The sequence below is a fragment of the Montipora foliosa genome, chromosome 2 (assembly GCF_036669935.1).
Source record: "Montipora foliosa isolate CH-2021 chromosome 2, ASM3666993v2, whole genome shotgun sequence".
NCBI lineage: Eukaryota > Metazoa > Cnidaria > Anthozoa > Scleractinia > Acroporidae > Montipora > Montipora foliosa.
The window spans coordinates 20,759,599-20,779,598 of record NC_090870.1 but is presented as its reverse complement, the minus strand read 5'-3'; the positions used below and the strand labels follow the sequence as shown (position 1 = coordinate 20,779,598).

Genomic DNA, 20,000 nt, shown 5'->3' with positions numbered 1-20,000 from the left:
TAATTTAGTGTTGAAGCGGATCTTTCTTGAAGTTCGTCTATTCTTGGCGTGTTTCAATAAAATAAATCAGAATGTGAATGATCTCGTTTTCAGAGATAAAGTGGAATAAAGTACATCATCAACTCTTTTTTTGACCTTAAACTGACAAGGTTTTTTTATGGTTTCTAATTTTAGCGTAATTCCTATTCGCTGGGTATTGACAGTTAACTCTGAAATGGCTTTTTTCCTTTCCATTCACTCACTGAGGGTGTGCTTGTTTTCTTTCAAAACTCGTGCGGTTCAGCAAAAAATAATTGCCAAACTGGTGAATTCCAAAGTAAATTTCACTCGAAAAACTGATATTACACTCATTGCTTTGTGATTCATGCGTCATTGCTTTGTGATTCATGCGATATCGGTTTTTAGCATAAAATTTACCATGGAATTCACTAGTTACGCGTTGAATTTTTTTACAGAAGAAAGCAAAGAAAGTGATTTAATTATTAAAGCAGCAACCCCGGGGGGACACTTTAGGAATTTCTGGGTGGGGATGTGCCGCTGGGACCGTGGAATCCTTAGCCTATACCAGAGCTACGTAGTTCAGCTGAATTTTGCTACCCTATACTTGAGTAAACTCCCACCGATTTCCGTCTAAATTCCGATTCTTGACAGTTAATAATATCCAGAGGTGTTTCATGATAGCCATTTATTGACACTGTTGAAGCTGAGTTACGTAAACTTAAACTTTGCCGATTTGATTTTTTCTTGAGTGGGAATTTCTGGTTTCCTTAGTCTTGATAAAATCTTCATCCGACTGGTCAGTTTCGTGAAAAATGATACCCTATTCTAGACCGAAAGGCTATGATTTATATACTCTATCCTAGAGTAAACTGTTTGAAAACCATACCCTTCACAGCGGCACATATCTATAAAATCCATATATGGCAGTCCCCCCCCCCCCCCCCCCTTTCCCCGGGGCAGCAACCGGAAACATCAAAACGCGGACAATTCGAGACCTTTTATTTTCACTAACCCTACAGGCAGTAAGATTAAATAACCAGGGAGCTCCGCTTTCAGGCTTGGCTAAATCTATATATTAAAATGGTTTCACTTAATATGAACAAGTGTATTTATTGCAGATTTTAGGGCTGTAACCCTTTAAAAAAGTTTTTAACCTGTTCATATTGTTAAGTGAGAAACTTATATTTATTTCAATTTTATTTAAGTATCAGCCATTTTATTAAGTGAACGAGGAGCTTATTATTCCGCTAAGTTTGTAAGCTCTGCCTTTTACAAAATTTGAATGTATGTTATTGAGTTTGCACGTTTCATGTCTAACGTGTACATACTAGCTATGTCCATGCCGGTCAGGGGAAATCTCTTTCCCAACATTTTCCGTTTGACTGATAATCTGTACACCCTCTCTCTTCAGTTAAAAAAACAGCAAAAATTACCAATTAAAAACTAAAGCGTAGCAATTCACTTACTCGACTGCAATTTTACAGTCAAATAAAGCAGCTCATGACTGGACATCCATTTTACACAAAAAGCCCATCATCTGAAAGGCATTAATTTAGTTTGGACAGTCGCCATAGTACTGATGAATTCAGTTCCAAGATAAGCAACAATAAAAGTAAGGTGACACACGCTAACACCAACCCGCTTGGGAGGCTAAGTTCTCACTCTGCATTCTCTTGTCCTTCCGTAAATTTTTTCTAACTTCTCTATTAGCCAATGAGTACTCGGCTGATAGTTTTGTCGATTAGTCTCTGTGATCTTGCAGACCCTTTCTTTTCCTTGATATCTCTACGCTTGTCGGTTAGGGACCAAGTCTCTGCACTTATCCAGTTCTTATCTCTTTTCCTTTTCTTCCCTTAGCACACATTCGCATGCATGCAAGTAGCTCTCCTTCGGCCAACGTTTGCAAATCCCGCCTTGTACTTTTACATGTTCATTGCCGTGACTTTAACATCGTCATTTCCCACGGCCTGCTCCCATCTGACCTTGTAGCTCAGTCGGTAGAGCAGCGGTGATCTAACCCGAAGGTTGTGGGTTCAATTCCCACCCTGGTCAGAGTTTTTCCCTGTCCTTGTGTGGGCCCATTTCCATTAGTAGGGCAACGCTCACATGGTTCATATGGGGTAGATACTTAGCACTTCACATTACACTCTAATCAGTTAAGTCTGTTCAAATATAAGTGCTTCACGGCCAACGTTTGCAAAAACGTAATCCCTCCTTGTACTTGTAGATGTTACTTAGAACCTCATACTTATTTTTTACAGCTATAGAGAAATTCTTTTTTTTTTTTTTTTTAATAATTATTATTATTTTTAACAACATAAAACATAATACACTACTTAACAAACTTAAAAGAAGAAAAACGTTACAAACAGATTACAATATTACTTCACAATGATCGATAAGTGGGTACCTATTACTTGTCAAAAGGGGGAGAGGCAAAACGGATTAGATAACAAATTACCTGACAATAGCCAGAAAAAAAATAACAGGGGCGAAAAAAAGGAGAAAAACATTCAGACAGTCACAGCGACTGAATTATTTTGTGCCACTTATTTTCAAATGCTTTTTGCCTTCCTATTGTGACTGAGATCTGTTTTTCTAACTGTAAATTACTTTTGATCTGATAAAGGTATTCTAATATCGAAGGCTTAGTATTGTTGAACTTACATCTAAAAATATAGTACCTAGCTAAAAGTAAACAGTGGTTAACTAAAATTCCACCTTTTTCCGCAACCAGACCCAAACACACAGTCTTCCTTAAAACGTGAGAGGTTTGGATCAGGTTAACTGAAATCAGGAAATTTTGTATGTTTTTCCAAAAAACATTTGTCACAGGACAATCCCAGAACAAGTGAATTAGGGTTTCCTGGACATTTTGACGGAAGCAACATAAGTCTGTGTCAGAAAACTTAATTTTAAATAAAAAGGAATTTGTGGCGATTCTTCTGTGAAGAAGCTTAAACTGAAAGTTCCTGAGCTTTGTGCTTAATGTACATTTCCTAGGCAATAAATATATAGACCTCCAACTAAGATTCAAAACATCTTCAGATTCACAGTCCCTAAGCCATTTCGCTTGGCTTTTCTCAGGGCAAGTACATTTCTTATCTCTGTAGATCTGGTATGCCAGTTGGCTCGGCTTTTTGGAAGAATTTAGCAGTGCCAATATATTTTTTGGGTTTGGGTGGTGTGGCAGCCTCAATTTTAATGTCTTAAAAGCACACTGAATAGCTGAAGCCACTCCGTAATATTCAAGAAAGGAAACGTTAGGGCACCATTTGTTTCTAAAGCAACTGTAAGTCATTAACTTGGAATCGCTCGTCAAGAGATCATTAATATTATGCACACCTGCCTCAAATCAATGCTTATAAAAAATAGTCTTGCCGGCAATTCTAATCATTGAGTTGTTCCATATGGATTCGGCACCAAACTCCGCCCGTGAAGCAAAAGACTCTTTAAAAGTTAAATCTGACCACAACTCAATAAGTTCACGGAGGAAAGTATTTTTTATATCCAGGATTTTAACATCTTTTCTTGCCAAATTGCTAGTAAAAACTAATTTACCCCCAAACTTAAGTAAATAGAAGTCGAAGAAGGATTTCCACTTAGACTGGCAATCATCAGAAATATACTTAAGTATCCATGTAATTTTCAAAGCCTTATTAAATTCTATGATATCTAACATCTTCAACCCTCCATCTTGATAATCTGCTATCATTTCAGTTCGTTTAATTTTATCTCCCTTGTTATCCCAAAGAAACGTAAAGATAAGATCATTAACTTCTTTCAGGGATTTTACATAAGAAGGCATTGATGACATAACATATACCATTTGAGATGCAGCCAGAGCCTTAATAATTGCAATTTTACCGATCAAAGTTAACCTTCTATTGTGCCAATTGTTTAGGGCGTTCGCCACGTTCAAAGCCTTTTCCTCATAATTCTTTTTCGGTCCTTCCTCCTGATCGACACAGAACCAAACACCCAAAGATTTAACTTTACTATTTGCCCAAGTAAGATTTTTTTCAGGACAAAGAATCTGCTTTGATCCCTTAAGTGAGCCTATCCAAAGAACTTCTGTTTTTTCTCAGTTAACTCTTAAACCTTAGATCTCACCAAATCTTTCTAGCATGTAGAGAGAACGTTGCAGTGATTTTAAAGAGCCATCTAAAATCAAAGCCGTATCATCTGCAAACTTGCACTCAACGTTACCTATTGATATCCCTTTCATTGCAGTGACGTCCTTACGAACGGCAATAGCCAAAATCTCAGCACATAAAATAAATATATACGGTGAAAGCGGGCAGCCCTGCCTAACACCGCGACCCAATTCAAAGAAAGGACTCGACCAACCGCTATTCACAACACAGCTTTGAATACCGCAATAAAAGACATTAATCCACTTGATAAATGATGTCCCAAAACCAAAGCGAAGTAATGTTTGACAAACAAAAGACCATTCGATCGTATCGAAGGCTTTTTCGAAATCAACAAAAAGAAGCATTCCTGGTATGTTTTTAGTCTCGGTGTAAGAGATAACGTTATTAATTAGGCAAATATTTTCTATGATAGAACGGCCTTTCAAAAAGCCAGTTTGATCATTGTCTATTAGGCGTGGTAACACAGTCTTAAGTCTTGATGCGATTGCCTTTGATGCTATTTTATAATCGCAATTTAGTAAAGTTAAGGGCCTCCAATGTTTTAGTTCGTCAAGTGCCTTGTCCTTCTTAGGGATAAGCGAGATAATGCCCCTCCTTTGGGTTATAGCTAACTTGCCTTTTTGGTAGCTCCTGTTAAGAGAGCTAACAAGGTATGGCGATATATCGTTCCAAAATACCTTATAAAATTCGGCAGGAAGGCCGTCCGTTCCTGGTGATTTACCAGATTCCATTAATTTAACCGCTTCCAAACATTCCTTTGCCGTGAGAAGCCCTTCGCATTTTTGTTTATCATCATCAGTAAGTTTTGGGAGTTCCTGATCAAGAAACAAATTCTCCAGTTCCCGATTTACGGTAGCAGAGGTCCTTGAAGTATAAAGAGAGCCGTAAAAGGAGTTACATTCTTCTAGGATATCTGAATCATTCGTTAGATAAGAACCGTTGTTTCCCTTAATCTGCACAATTGTTTTTCTTTTACAATGTCTGTTTTCTAGATTCAAAAAGTATTTTCTGTTTTTCTCGCCTTCATGGTACCATCTAGATCTAATAATAGCACCTTTTGTTTTGTATTCAATTATACTTTCCAATTCTTTTTTCTTGAGTTTCAGTTGCTCCGCAAGAGCGACTTTATTGTTACCTGGATCACACTCCAACTGCCTTTCTAAGGAGGTTATTTCACTTTCAATGGTGTCTTCTATCTTTCTCATCCCCTTCATTTTAATCTTAGAATATTTTATCGAAGTAGCTCTAATTTCAAGTTTAATCATTTCCCATAATAATACTTCATCTACCTCAGCGTCATTTTCATATTGTGTTAACGTTTGAGCAATTGTCGCCTTAACGGCATTTATAAACTCATTTTCACTCAAAAGCGCCGAATTTAATTTCCAAAAACCTGGTCCTCTTTTATTCGAGTGATAGTTCACTTCCATTGTACAAAGAGAGTGGTCTGTTTTATAGCCCGGAAGAATATCAGCTTTAGAAACCCTGCCGGCAATGCTTGCACTTACCAGAAAGAAGTTCTAACGACAATGTACTTCGGGCTTGTTCTGTCTCCAAGTAAATCTTTTATCCTCCGGATTCAAATCTCTCCATATGTCCGTTAAATCTAAGTTATCTTGAAAAGATTTCAGCACCTTTAAGGAATTCGAATGCGTAAATGGTGATCCTCCCATTTTGTCTTTTAAAATGTCCAAAACAAGATTGAAATCACCGCCAAAAATAATTTCATCACATCTGAAAGACAAAATTTCCTTAAAGGCAGCTTCAAAAAAATACGGATCGTCCTTATTTGGAGCATAAATGTTAAGATCAGCTCACCGACTTCCAGATCAATAATGATATATCTTCCTTCTTTGTCACAGAATTGTTTCAAGATTTTGAAACAAAAATTGTTATTAAAAAGAATAGCGACACCAGCTTTGTTACTTGCCATGCCGTTAAATAAGGCTGTGTAGCCCCATTCAGCCGCCCAAAGCCCAAAGGAATTCTTTGTACAATGAGCCTCTTGCAACATGTAAATTGAAAATTGTTTCTTTTTAAGCCACTGGAATATTTCTCTTCGTTTATCGTTGTTAGCCAAACCTCTCACGTTTAAAGGGGATATAGTTATTTTAGACATCTTGCATTAAAACAGTTTTTTTGACTTCCCCAGAATTCGACCAGAGTTATCTATAGAGAAATTCTTGCTGACATGTGGGTTTCTCAACCTAGCATTGTTGTACCTTTGCCCCTTCTCTTTCATCTTGATGGGATTTCGTCTTAGCTGTAGTTTGACAGTTGCTAGAAGAAGGTGGTGGTTGCTTCCAACATCGGCGCCCCTCTTTACGGTGACGTTATGAAGAGAGTGCTTCCAGTGACTATTTATCAAAACATAGTCTATTTGGTTCTTGACGTTCCCATATGGGGAGATCCATCTTGACTTATGGATCTCTTTGTGTTCAAAGATGGTACCCCCAATCAGAAGATCATTTCTCTGTTTCTCATTACTATGTATGTTGCATAGTAATGAGGTTAAGACGTATGTGTGATCGCTGCGCACTCTTTCTCCTTTGGTTCGTTCTTTGCTGCACCAACCACCCATTTTTAAATGGGAGACGGTACAGAAGCTATAACAAACTGGCCTGGAAAATGCGACTCATGGCTGAATCTTCTACCTATTAGAAGGGATTTTTCCTATCCACCACTGCACCTTCGGTTGACTTATAAAGTTGCTGGAATCCTATTTCACAGTACATGTCATTACCCAAACAAAGATGTATTGTTCACAACATGCATACCACGCGGCTGGACAGACACTGATTATGCAATCGCTTATTCTTTTCTGCACAGAAATTTACCAAAGCGGCGTAGGATGAAGAGTCGCAAAAGATCATGTTTCTATTATCCTAACAGCTCCGCCGCATTCAATATGGAATTAATTGGTGATCTGACGTTCAAGCTCAACCCGGGGCCTTCTATGGACAGAACACTACCGGTCGTTGTTTCATCACAAGCCAAACGCAACCATGTATCACAGCCCACCGCTGTGTCACACATGTCACTCCCGGTTTTAACAGTTGCTGTCTCAGGGGAGTGAATCGGCAAAATCTTATCAATTTAAGATGCTCAAACCAAAAACTGCAAAATGGCTTTATTTCCATTGAATTTTGCTTGTTGAACACCCGATCGATCAATAAGAAGGAGCTTGCGATTAAAGATTATGCAGTTGGAAATAACGTAGATATATTTGCAGTGACTGAGACATGGCTACGAGAAAATGAAAACTATGATTTTTCCATTGCCGAAGTTTGCCCCACTGGATACTGCTTCTACCATGTCCACGGAAAAACTCACGAAGAGGAGGAGTTGGTCTCGTAATAAAGAAACACAAAAAGTTACGAGAGAAACCCAAGGAAAATTTGGACGTTGTTACGACATGCTCCACTGGATCTACAAGAATTGTAATCATTTACAGACCACCTACATCTAAGGCAAATCAACTAAATAGTGCTCTATTCTACGAAGAATTTGGCACCCTCACAGAGCAGTTAGTTGTTTCCCCTGGAAACCTGCTAATAGTGGGGGACTTCAACTATCACATGGATGACACTAGAAGCTTGGATACTGTCAAATTTAACAAGGTCCTAGAATTGTTTAGTCTAGTCCAGCATGTTAATGGACCCACCCATAAGAAGGGCCATACCTTAGACCTGATCATAACCAGAGCCGTGGACGAGTTAGTTATTTGCACTGAAACACAAGATTCAATGCTGTCTGATCACTCCGCTGTGTACTGTAAGCTTCACCTGAAGAAACCACCTCTGGAACGAAAGGAAATTAGTTATCGTAAACTGCACTCTGTAAATATGAATAGCTTTAACGATGATCTAAAGCAGTCCAACCTTCTGACAACTAACACCCTCGATCTTTTGAGCCTTACTGAACAATACGAAAACACATTGAAAGAAACACTTGAAAAGCATGCGCCTCTGAGACGACGTGTGATAATTCTCCGCCCATCGGCACCATGGTACCATGAGGGTATTGGTGATGCCAAGAGAAAGCGTCGGAAGCTGGAGCGCCGCTGGAGAGCGTCAAGACTGTGTGTCGACAGACAGATGTATGTTGACCAGTGACCAAAATACGAAGGCTTCGTATTGTTCATCTATTATATCAGAAAATGCACTAAATCCAAAAATACTTTTTAACGCAGTCGACAAGTTGCTACATCATAAAGTAGAGAAACGCTATCCGACTGTGCCTTCAACGATCGAGGTTACGAATAATTTCGCCGATGCGACTTCTTTGACAAGAAGATAGCAACCATAAGAACGGAGCTATCTAATGAAATGACCTCCACTATCACTCTTGTGGAGCAAGTGAACAGCCATGTCATGTCGAATTCACAGAGTTCAGAGTGATGTCAGCAAGAGAGGTTGAACGTTTTGTGGACAAAATCGGTAAAAAATCTTGTGATCTTGACCCTATACCAGCATCTATTCTCAAGGAATGCAAATCGGCTCTTCTACCCATTCTCACTAACATGGTTAACATGTCGCTCTAATCAGCTTATATTCTCGCTACACTGAAGGAAGCAATGATTAAACCGAAGCTGAAGAAGGACAACCTAGATTTCTGAGGATTTTCCAAATTTCAGACCTGTCTCAAATCTGAAGGTTGTATCAAAGATAATTGAAACGGCAGTATCTTGTTAATTGAGTGATTACCTACGTGATAATGATCTGGAGGAATCTTTTCAGTCAGCGTATAAATGCTTTCACAGCACAGAGACTGCTTTTTTGAAGGTGCAAAATGACATTCTCCATGAAATAGACAATCAGAAATGCGTTGTCCTGCTGCTGTTGGACATGTCTGCAGCGTTTGACACCGTCGACCATGAGTTGCTCCTGGAAAGAATGTCAAAACGCTACGGTGTGAAAGGAAATGCGCTAAAATGGTTCTGATCCTATATTCAAGGTCGGAAGCAGTTTGTGATGATTTATGGAATCAAATCAAAAGTGAAAGAACTTCGCTATAGTGTTCCCGAGGGAACAATTTTAGGGACGATTCTGTACTTGCTATACACGTCGCCCATCGGGGACATAATTAGACGGCATGGACTCAACTACCATCTCTACGCCGATGACACTCTCATTTAAGCCCACCCCCACTGAACAAGCCGGTTCCATAGCTGAGATAGAAGCGTTTGTTTCTGAAATCGACTCGTGGATAGTAAGCAATAATCTTAAACTGAATAGAGGTAAAACGGAGTTACTGGTCCTAAGCGCACGACACCGCCCACCCCCATCAATAGAATACATCGATGTGTCTGGTGAACGGATCAAGCCATCTCCTTCTGCAAGGAACATTGGAGTTATCTTCGATGAGCACGTCACTAGATACATGTAAGCATGTTACCAATACCTGCAAGGCCTGTTTTTTCCACCTCAGGAACATTAGTAAGATAAGAGACTGTTTATCTCCAGCAGACACTGAAAAGCTGGTTCACGCATTCATTACCTCTAAGCTTGATAGCGCCAACTCACTATTGTATAGGCTACCCACCTTTCTAATAGATCGCTTACAAAATGTCCAGAATGCTGCGGCCCTCATTATTTCTCTTACCAAGAAATATGACCACATTACGCCTGTCCTAAAGCAGCTGCACTGGCTTCCAGTTAACCAGCGCATTAACTATAAGATACTACTGACCTATAAAGTGCTTAATGGCCAGGCTCCTAGTTACATTACTGAACGTTGGGAGCTGCTCACTTGTGGGTCCTAATTTTCCCTTGAGGAATGAATCAACGAATGAAATGATATATGAAATGAATCATACACTGAACTGCGGATATGAAATCAAGTGGAACTATGATCCTCGCAGTTATGGTCATATCCGCACTTCAGTTTCATTTATCATTTCGTTCGCTAAAATTGCGTTGCAGTTCAGTATATGATTCATTTCATTTATCATTTCGTTCCCCCTTGTTGTGTTATACTTGAACTGCATTGCTCTCAGCCATCAGAATAGAGTAATTTTTTCATGTATATTATTATTGAATATATATTCTAAGATCTTTATAGACCTTTAAAGTTGACCATTATTTCACCTCAGCCAAAAAGATACAAAGTACATTATTTCAACGGGTCATTATGCTAACTTGAACGTAACAACATTACAGTAATTTTATAATTTTGAAAAGATTAAAGGACCTTTTACCAAAACACAAAATATCAAACCGCAAAAGCTCCACGTTCTCGCGTATGAAATCGCCAAAGTTGCAGAAGTTTGCAATGTTTTGCCAAGGGACCAGCGGCCGTCGAGGCAAATTTCGAACTTTTGGATTTTTCGGAAAAAGTAAAGCGCGCTAAAACTTTTTAATGTAATTTTTGAAAGTAGTTCACCAAAGGGGTCCCTTATTTAAATTAAAATAAGATAAAATATGAAATTTTGCAGCCGTCGGCAGATTCGCGATATTTACAGTCAGAGGCTCTTAAAATTGCCTTCTCGAAAGAGCGTGATCGTGAAGCCGATCAACCTATATATATACACAGTAAACAGTTGAGGTGACCAAAGGGGAGATCCTTCGACGATGCATATTTCATGCGTATGTAACGTAATCTACAATGTAATCGCTTGTTGAGTTAATCAGAATACAATATCATGTTTTCTAGGGCATTGGCATGGCAAACATGAAAATGTTCATGACTACCAGAGACGACAGCTACTTCGGCATTGGATTCAAATTGCCATATAGTGAATTGCTAATCTGGGCCGTGCTGTCCAATCTTCACAGCATGGCGCTGTTTGTATGGGAACGCGGTGATGAGACCTTGGCTAAGGCTCTAGTGGCGGGAAAACTGTTCAAATCCTTGGCGGACGAGACTGCTAAAGACGAACTGAAAGTAGATATGTGCGACGAACTTCTTGCGCATTCCCGGTAGGCTTATTTTTAGCTGATTTTCTTGATATTGTGATTCGTTTTAGCAAGCCGATGTTATACGAGTCGACCTCTTTCTTTTTATGAAAATTATTTTATTAAACTTAGTAAACACGTACGGCTGTTGGTCACGTTAAGCATAGTTGTGTTGGTATCCTTTATACACTTTACAGGGCTTCTTTAAAATACACCGAATTTTAATTCCTTAAATGTCCGTTGAAATTATCTTCCGAGTTGTTCAGGAAAGCATGGTCTACCATAAAAAAGTTCTTAAAAAATATTAGGCGTGTACAACAAATACAGTCAGCAAGAAAGCAGTCTAACAAGCATCTATTTGTATTTCAGGGCGTTTCTGTCTATTGCATTGGGCTTGCTGGACGAGTGTTACCGCACAAATGAGGATTTGGCACAACAACTTCTGACCTACAACTTGGATAATTGGGGAGACCAATGTTGTCTATCGATTGCGGTTGGTTCACGACATGAAGAGTTTGTGGCTCATGCATGTTGTCAAACTCTACTGACGAAAATCTGGATGGGTGCTTTGAAAGTGGGAAAGTGGGCCTCATTGGGAGTAAGTGTGGTTAAATTCGTACCCAGACGTTCAATAACTTTTGTGTACCGAGATGTGCACTGATTTTGTGTTATAGCTTCACTATTATACACAAATTAATATATATATATATATATATATATATATATATATATGTATAAATGTGGAGGTCGAGTCAACCTTGGCGTAAAGTCCTCAACGCTGTGGTAGCAGAGCTAAGTATACATAAGTTGAAGGATTAAAGAGGACGCATCGATTCTCTGTTACTCTAAGTTTCGCGCCTAAGCGCTCGTTCTAAGTTCTGTCTAAGTTCTGTCTGACAAGCGCTTAGGCGCGAAACTCAGAGTAACAGAGAATCGATGCGTCCTCTTTAATCCTTCAACTTATGTATATATATATATAACTAACTGCAGACAGTACTGTTTCGGCCTTCTGGGCCTCATCAGAGCTATGTCAGAGCTATATCATAAAGAGATAGCTAGAGCTCTTTATGATCTAGCTAGAGCTAGATCATAAAGAGCTATATGCCAAAGAGCTATATATATATATACAATAACCCAAGTTATTCACGGATTTTGATTGGTTCTTGGCTATGATCTATTAGAGGACAGACGCACGATTGACGTCACCATCAGCTTTCATGGGAATAAAGTTTAATTCTTTATTATATAAAACAAATAGATTCCATGTTGCCGTGGGTCTGTTCAGTAATAGATCACAGAAGACGTCAAAATGTGGTAAGACTTGAACTAGGTCAAAAACATTTATTTGCTGCCCCGAGTTTCATGCTTCTCATGAAGCAATCATCAGGCAACTGCCAAAAAGAAGGAATACATGGTGTTTTACAGTGATTTTGAAAAATGATGTGTCGCAAAGACCGATGTAGGTCTGCTTTGACTGAGATGTTGTGACCTCTGCTTGGTAGATGATATTCCGCACGTTGCACGTTCCGTCTAGAGGGCAGGATCTTTTGGATAGTTTGAGCGGGTGGATTTCATGACTTGTTAATGACGGCTTTATTTTGGTTGGAGATAATTGTTTTTACATTGCTCATGCAGCTATAACTAATTTTGAGAGTGTTCCAGTTGAAAATTCTGTGCAAAGGGTGTGATTTTGGGAAGTGCTTGCCGATTAAGGTGAGGAAACACTTTCCAACTTTTGTTTTGACGTTTTGGCTGTATGGAGGATTGAACCAGGTGATGTTTCTAGGCCTATTCTTGCGGTGTTTGGTTTCTGGAGTTGTTTTTCTGTAGGTTAGATTATATATGTAGCCGCCCTTGTTGAGTGCATCTTGGTAGGTTTCTTTCGCTTTATCAAATGATTCTTTGTCGGAAGAAATTTCTGAGAGGCGCTTGTTTATGGATTCCGGTATGTTCTTTAGGATGGATGGGGGGTGATTAGATTTCTTGTGAACGTAGAGTGGGATGTTTCCTTCTTTTGTGTAGGGATGGTGCTTTCCATATTGGAGGTCAAGGGTGACGTCTAAGAAATTTACTTTAGTGGTGTTTGCTTCGACTGTGATCTTTAAGTCGTTTTCACGGAAAATTTGGCAGAAGCCCTTGTTGATTCTTTCGATCTGTTGATGGTTTGAGTTAAAAACTGCCAAACCGTCGTCTCTATACAGGTCGATGCTGTTGCCATACTTTTTGGTTAGACAGGACAATAAATAACAAGCCACTAGTTCGCATGTTTCAGCGCCATCGAATTAAGGATCCCATTGTTATGTCGAATCGGCTGGCAGAGGATTTTTTCTCCCAGGGGCAATCATTGGAAAACAGTAGAGATTGCTTGGAGAGGAAAATGATTTCTCTCTCGTCGGCACTGATGGGTCTGTAGATATTGGCGAAGTCGAGTGCTTTGGTAAGCAGTTTTTCCGTGATAGAGGGGTAGAAGTCACATACATCAAAGCATATGAATGAGAGGTTTTCGTTGTGCTGTAGGGCGTTGAACCAGTTCAGTACGCTGGTCGTATTTTTCCACTGATTGATTTGCATCTTTTGGATTATGGGGGTGTTGATGTCGTCTAAAATGCGCTTACTAATTATACCAATCTCGGATTTGGAGGGGTTGATAAGGCGGCATGTTGGATGGTCGTGAAATTCAGGTTTGTGATCTTTGAAGGTTATGAAAGCTTCTTTCTCTGCAAGTTTTTCGATACGGTTGTCTAATCCAAGTTTTTTAGCTACTCTGGCGGATTGGGAGTTTAGTTGGTCTATAACTTTGGGGCATGACTTTTTGTATGTTTTCGTTACATTCTCGGTAATCAGCTTCTCATAGGTTGCAGTGTTCATTGAATAATAATTTGTAGTCTTGTCAGCAGGAATAAGTAGATTATTTGGTTTCTTGATTTTTGTTTCGATGTCGGTGTATAATGTTCTCTGGAAATTGCAGTTGGAGGCGTTGTCATCAAATTCAATGTTCTGAATTGGTTTCAACATACCTTCTTCGAAAGGAATCAGCTCATTTATCTTTGGGGGTGAGTTTCTTGACTTAAATCCATAGGTTTCCTTGGTTGATGTTTCAGCTTGCCCGGATAGGAAGTAGTGTGCTTTCCAACGTAATCGCCGCAGAAAATGTTCAGTTTTTTCGATTAGTTGTTTCATGTATTCATTTCTTGGTGGCAGTGGAATGTTCTTGGTTGAGTAATTCAAGTTGATCTTTTCCATAGTAGTGGACGATGAAACAATTGCTCAACAAGTTGGAGTTTATAAAATGAAATGACGTGATAAATTGATCATCCAATAAAAGTGCTCAATGGGTTTACCAGAGCTTTGAATATTCACTATAGGCTGGGGTACATAGCAACGGTTAAACAATAAAAACTGTTTCCAATGAGCTGCTAAAAATAAGCCTTAAATAATTGCGCTATTAAGAAGGAATTTCTTTGCATGTCTGCAACTTGCTACAAGCTCATTTCTGTTAAGGGTCGCCAAATCTGGTCTACAAATTATATAGTATTTCTCCCACAGACATAAATTACACTTCTTCGTTACATTTGAATAGGATCTCGCGTGCCTAACAATCCGCCATTTAATGTGATAGTCGACTTTCTTGTCTTCCAAACCCCATACATATTTACTAAGTTCAGTGGAATTTCTGTAGCGTTCATTTCTAAAGGAACGTGTGGTTTCTATAATGTGAGTTGAATATGAATAATTTGTAGACCAGATTTGGCGACCCTTAACAACAGAAATGAGCTTGTAACAAGTTGCAGACATGCAAAGAAATTCCTTCTTAATAGCGTAATTATTTAAGGCTTATTTTTAGCAGCTCATTGGAAACAGTTTTTATTGTTTAACCGTTGCTATGTACCCCAGCCTATAGTGAATTGCTTCCGTTTTTTTTTTTCAAAATCACTGTAAAACACCATGTATTCCTTCTTTTTGGCAGTTGCCTGATGATTGCTTCGTGAGAAGCATGAAACTCGGAGTAGCAAATATATGTTTTTGACCTAGTTCAAGTCTACGTATCTATTCAAAGCTCTGGTAAACCCATTGAGCACTTTTAGCGGATGATCAATTTATCACGTCATTTCATTTTATATATATATATATATATATATATTTTTTTTAAATTAAAAACTGGATCATTGGATAATGTAATTCGAGAATTTTTGAAGCATACGCGTGATTTTTTGGGCCTTTTTATTTTTATTGTGGTCTAGTCTTTCTATATTTTGGGGGCGTTTTTAATAAAACAATTAATCCACTCGCGCTTGTTAGATATATATAGATTACTTCATGGTTGGTGAGTGCGTACGATTTTTATTCACTAGTTGTGAAGGATGGCGTAAACGAACGAGTGAGCGAAGTGAACAAGTGAGTTTAACGATCCTTCACAACAAGTGAGTAATAAAAATCGTACAAACGAGCCAATCATGAAGTAATTTGTTTATTATATAAGTACAGAGATCATAAAGTTAACGAGATAAGTGTTAATCGAGAGGCTATCAAGCCACCGATCGTGAACAAAAGTCCAAAACAAATTGCAAAATATTTTTGAAATAAAAAAAATCTTTACCTTCCATACCTCGCTTGAGCACTTTTAAAACTTTTTCAGATCTTCTGAAGTATTTTTGTGGAGAAAACTAAGCAATAAAAGATCAAAAACTTTGAAACCCATACACCAGTCGGCCGCCATGTTTACAAATCTGTGAACAGGCCACATGCGCCAAAGTTCAACATCATATTAGTCAATCAAAAGGTTGATACGACAACATTTCACTAGTGAAAATAACAATATAGCCAATCAGAGCATCGATACGTCGTTTTTCACTAGTGAAAAAAATCGTATGACCAATCAACTGGCTTCTCTAGAGCAAAGAGACTATTTTTATCTCGATCCTTTTTCGAGTGTAAATCTCGGTATGTATATAATAAGAGATGATTATAGCACCTCGTTGGCTATCTATCAACTCATATCCAACGCACGCTCATGGAATAATTGTTAAATATATGGTACAAGTTGAAATTAAATTCAGGTCCATTTAAATCAAACTAGGTTAAAATAAATCGAACTAGGTAAATTCAAATCAAACTAGGTGAATTTAATTAACCTAGGTTATTTATCAACTGTTTGAAAAGGAATTTTCTTAATGGGGTGTGGTTGAAAAAAAAAGGGGCACCGTTTTTTAGGGGGGGGGGGGTTAAAAACAAAGCAAAAAAACAAAAAGTCGCCTTTCCCTCCTCCCACTTTCCTCTCTACTCTCTTCCTTTCTTTTCTTACTGTCTTTCTGTCTTTCTCTGTCCCTCTTACTCTTCCATCCCCTGATCCACTTGACATACCTACCACTACTTTGTGTATAATGTACTACAATGTGTACACGAGACTTGAACCGGGCACCTCTGACATCCCTTAGTATAGAGTCCTTTGCTGTAACTAGCCGCTAAACCACACAGGACTTGGACAAGCAGTCGTCATTAATTTTAATAGCAAATACTTTTCTCCTGGTGCAAGAGGGCCCAGACTCGTCTCAATCATAGTAAATTATGCAAAAGTTTACTCGTGCACAATACATGGCCCTGTACAATTCGTAAAATGGCGAACGCAAGTTGTGTTTATTCAGAGATTTTCTACAAAAAAAATTGGGTGAAGTTAAAGCTTCCAAAAAGACAAAAGTGACCAAAATGACCCTCTTTATTGACGACAGCTTTTACAACGATGCAGTGAAGTGGTTACAAACACGTAATGAAGACAGCAAGGACAGAACAAATCTGACAAGCCAAGACGTAGCAATTATCAAAAGAAAATGATGGAAACTGGAGGGTGGCAAAATATTATCCTAGAATGGAAAAGAAATTGTTCAAAAATGTCAACTATTGCGCACAAAGGAAGAGACAGGATGGACAAGTATATTAAGCGAAACTACGAGCTAGTATCTCAAGAAGTAATACAACACTCCGCTGAATACACGAAGAACAAAAGTCAATCCAGCAGAGGAAAAAAGCCTGTGCTAGCCCCTATTCAAGCAAGAGGAATTTAAAGATTCTCTGATGTCCCAGTTCTGCAAGAACAACGGCATTCACTTAGCTTCATGGAGCTCCCAGAAAACCAGCAACTCAAGGTTTGGTAGAAAGCAACAGTCAAACAGTAAAGCAAAACATCAGAAATATCTTAAAAGAAAAGAAACAAATCATTGGCGTCGGGTACTAGGGGAAGCTGCTAACAAAAATAACATTGTGGAACATGAAGCAACAAAACAAACACCCTATGAATTGGTATTTGGCATACCACGATGGAAAGACCAAAACTACCCCAGATAAGAAACCTGATCAGCATTCTACTATGGAGGAGGAGGAGGAGGAGGAGGAGGAGGAAGAGGAAGAAGAAGAAGAAGAAGAAGAAGAAGAAGAAGAAGAAGAAGAAGAGGCAGAGGAAGAAGAAGAGGAACAACAGCAACAACAACAACAACAACAACAACAACAAAGGAGATAAGGACAACTCAACAGGAAAAAGGAAGAAACACAGAAAGGAAATTCAACAACAACATGACAACAAGCAAACTCTATACTATTTCATTCCAAGTCAAAAACTTTAAATTTGTCAAAATAACAATTAGTAAAGTGGACCAAAGTCCAATGTACCAAACGCAATTATAAGTAATTGAAAAGGAACATGGATTGGGTTGTTCCAGAAAAAATCCACACCCCCCCCGACGGATGGGATTCTGGAAATTCTCGTGGGAGGGGGGGTCAAGGACCCTGGAAATCCAGGCGGGAGGGGGGGTTGAACTCGAAAAAGTCTTCTGCAGGGGTCATCTGAACCGATAGTTCACGCGATTCGAACGTTTAGTTCGGTGACAGTTTAGCGCTCTCAGACCCTGAAAATAGTAGAAATATTTTGTTCACATGTTTCTCAACTGACATAAATGATAATCTAAGTTCCTTCGCAGATCCTTTTATAGCAGAAAACGCGAACAAGATACTAAAGAAAGAGCCGTTGCAACGAAGAGTTTGAAACGCCTGACACATTTTTACTCGTACCCAGACCCAGCGCGCCACCGTTGTTTCGTGTAATGATACAAAGAAAGAACAAAGAAAGTGCAAAGCTAAGAGTGTATAAACACTCGTTCGCGTTTTCGCATTTTTGCTCCTTTCTTTTCTTAGTTCCACACAACAGAATTTCTATATAATTTAGCCAAAGCTTTAGAAATTAAAAAAGAACATCTTGTATACGTGATTGTGCGCATTTTCTATAAAAAATAAATTAAATTTAAGCCTAATATTTTTTTCCGGAAATCCAGTCAGGAGGGGAGTCTTTTGTCTTGGAAATCCAGACAAGAGGGGGGGTCTTGGGCTTCAGGAAATCCAGGTGAGAGGGGGGGTTAAAAAACGACCCCATCCGTCGGGGGGGGTGTGGATTTTTTCTGGAATAACCGATTTATGAAAGTTGTAACCAAATTTGGAATTCTTGACACTTGGATTGCACCAAACAGACTACAAATTACTGAAGACATGAATGTGTCATTAGACACTTCTAAAACAATAAGTTTCACTGCAGCGTGCAAAAAAGCAGTTGACGAGTGACACATGTACAAGAGGTGCAAAAACAAGGAAATAGCTTCTCATTGTTCAAATACAAACAAGAAATGACTGTTTAATGAAGGTTACAAACTTTGTGAACTACCAGAAAAATATACTTTGAATTTGATTGTTCAAGTACTTATAACCACAAATGGGTTTTCTGCTGAACTACATTTGAACAAGTAACTGTACATTATTCAATAATGTACGCTATAAAAAGTCAATTTTTGGATGTCTTTTTCCTTCCGAAAACCAGAAAAATAAAAATAAAACAAAGCTTCTCTGCTGCTCTGAGATTAAAAAAGCAGAATTGGTTATCATGCACAGTATGCCTAACCCCAACCTTAATGCTAACCATTTAAAATCAGTGCTTAAAATCAGTGTTTAGCTAAACTGGCCTTCATTGAGCTCAATATATTTCCCTCCAGGAAAATTGCCCGAACACTTACGTCCACGACTCCACCCCGACAGTCTGTACGGGCGGGCGTATGCTGAGGTCATAACTAAAATTTCTACCCGTGATGTTCCGTGGTGCGCTTCGCGCACCTGAGCTCAGGTAATGTTCGGTGAATGGCCACGGTATCATGGAGCAGAAATTGGGCAGCGACTATCGATTTTACCACTATAATGGATTTTTCCTTTTTTGTCCTTGTCTCCCTGGGTTTTAGTACGCTCCTCTTCCCTCCATAATGCATTTTGCTGTTAATATTTCCCCAGACGATGTTGAGCATCCTGGTTCCTCCTACTATAGCCTTCAAGGAGTTCAAGAATAAGAAGGAGTTATGCCAGGAATACAAACAAGAACGAGCGAAGAAAGGCCAAGCCCTGGCGGAAAAGAAGTATAGAGTACCAAACATGGGCAAGGCAAAGTTTGACATGGGAGATTCGCAAGTAAATCTCAGGTAAATCATGTCCGACATCGTCAGTAAGGTAATTTAGTAATATTATAGTTGGAGCGGGATTATGCATTCCTACAAAATTCTGGATAGAGGAGCGAGTCGAGCTTCAAGGCACAAATTACTGTGGGCTTATCCGTTAAAGAATAGGAAGAAAAATATCGAAGTACGAAAGAACAAATATGTAGGTAATTTTAGAAACGCTTGCTAGGCCACGCGACTTGTTACATTTTAAGCGCACCGATTTCCACTAACGTGTAACATCTGCATAAGAAATGAACACAAAGAAATCGCGATAGCGGACAAAAAAAGTGTGATTGGAACATGCAGATGGAGACCTGTTGTAATCTAATAATATATAAATTTAGCCAAGCCTAAAAGCGGAACTCCCGCTTGGTATGCCTTCTGCATTCCACGTCTTAAAACCGGTCCGGTGTATTTTATTTGTTGGT

The 20,000-nt window shown here is 38.9% G+C and overlaps 1 protein-coding gene across 4 annotated transcripts in view; it reads left to right on the top strand.

Moving 5' to 3' along the window:
* The window catches only part of LOC137992645 (transient receptor potential cation channel subfamily M member-like 2), a 170,796-nt gene that overhangs the window by 74,157 nt on the left and 76,639 nt on the right, over positions 1 to 20,000 (top strand). For all 4 annotated transcript variants that reach the window (XM_068838106.1, XM_068838109.1, XM_068838108.1 and 1 more), the window contains 3 exons: positions 10,812 to 11,077; positions 11,423 to 11,651; positions 19,370 to 19,554. In XM_068838106.1, coding sequence (XP_068694207.1) covers positions 10,812 to 11,077; positions 11,423 to 11,651; positions 19,370 to 19,554 — 680 coding nt within the window. The remainder of the gene's footprint in view (positions 1 to 10,811; positions 11,078 to 11,422; positions 11,652 to 19,369; positions 19,555 to 20,000) is intronic.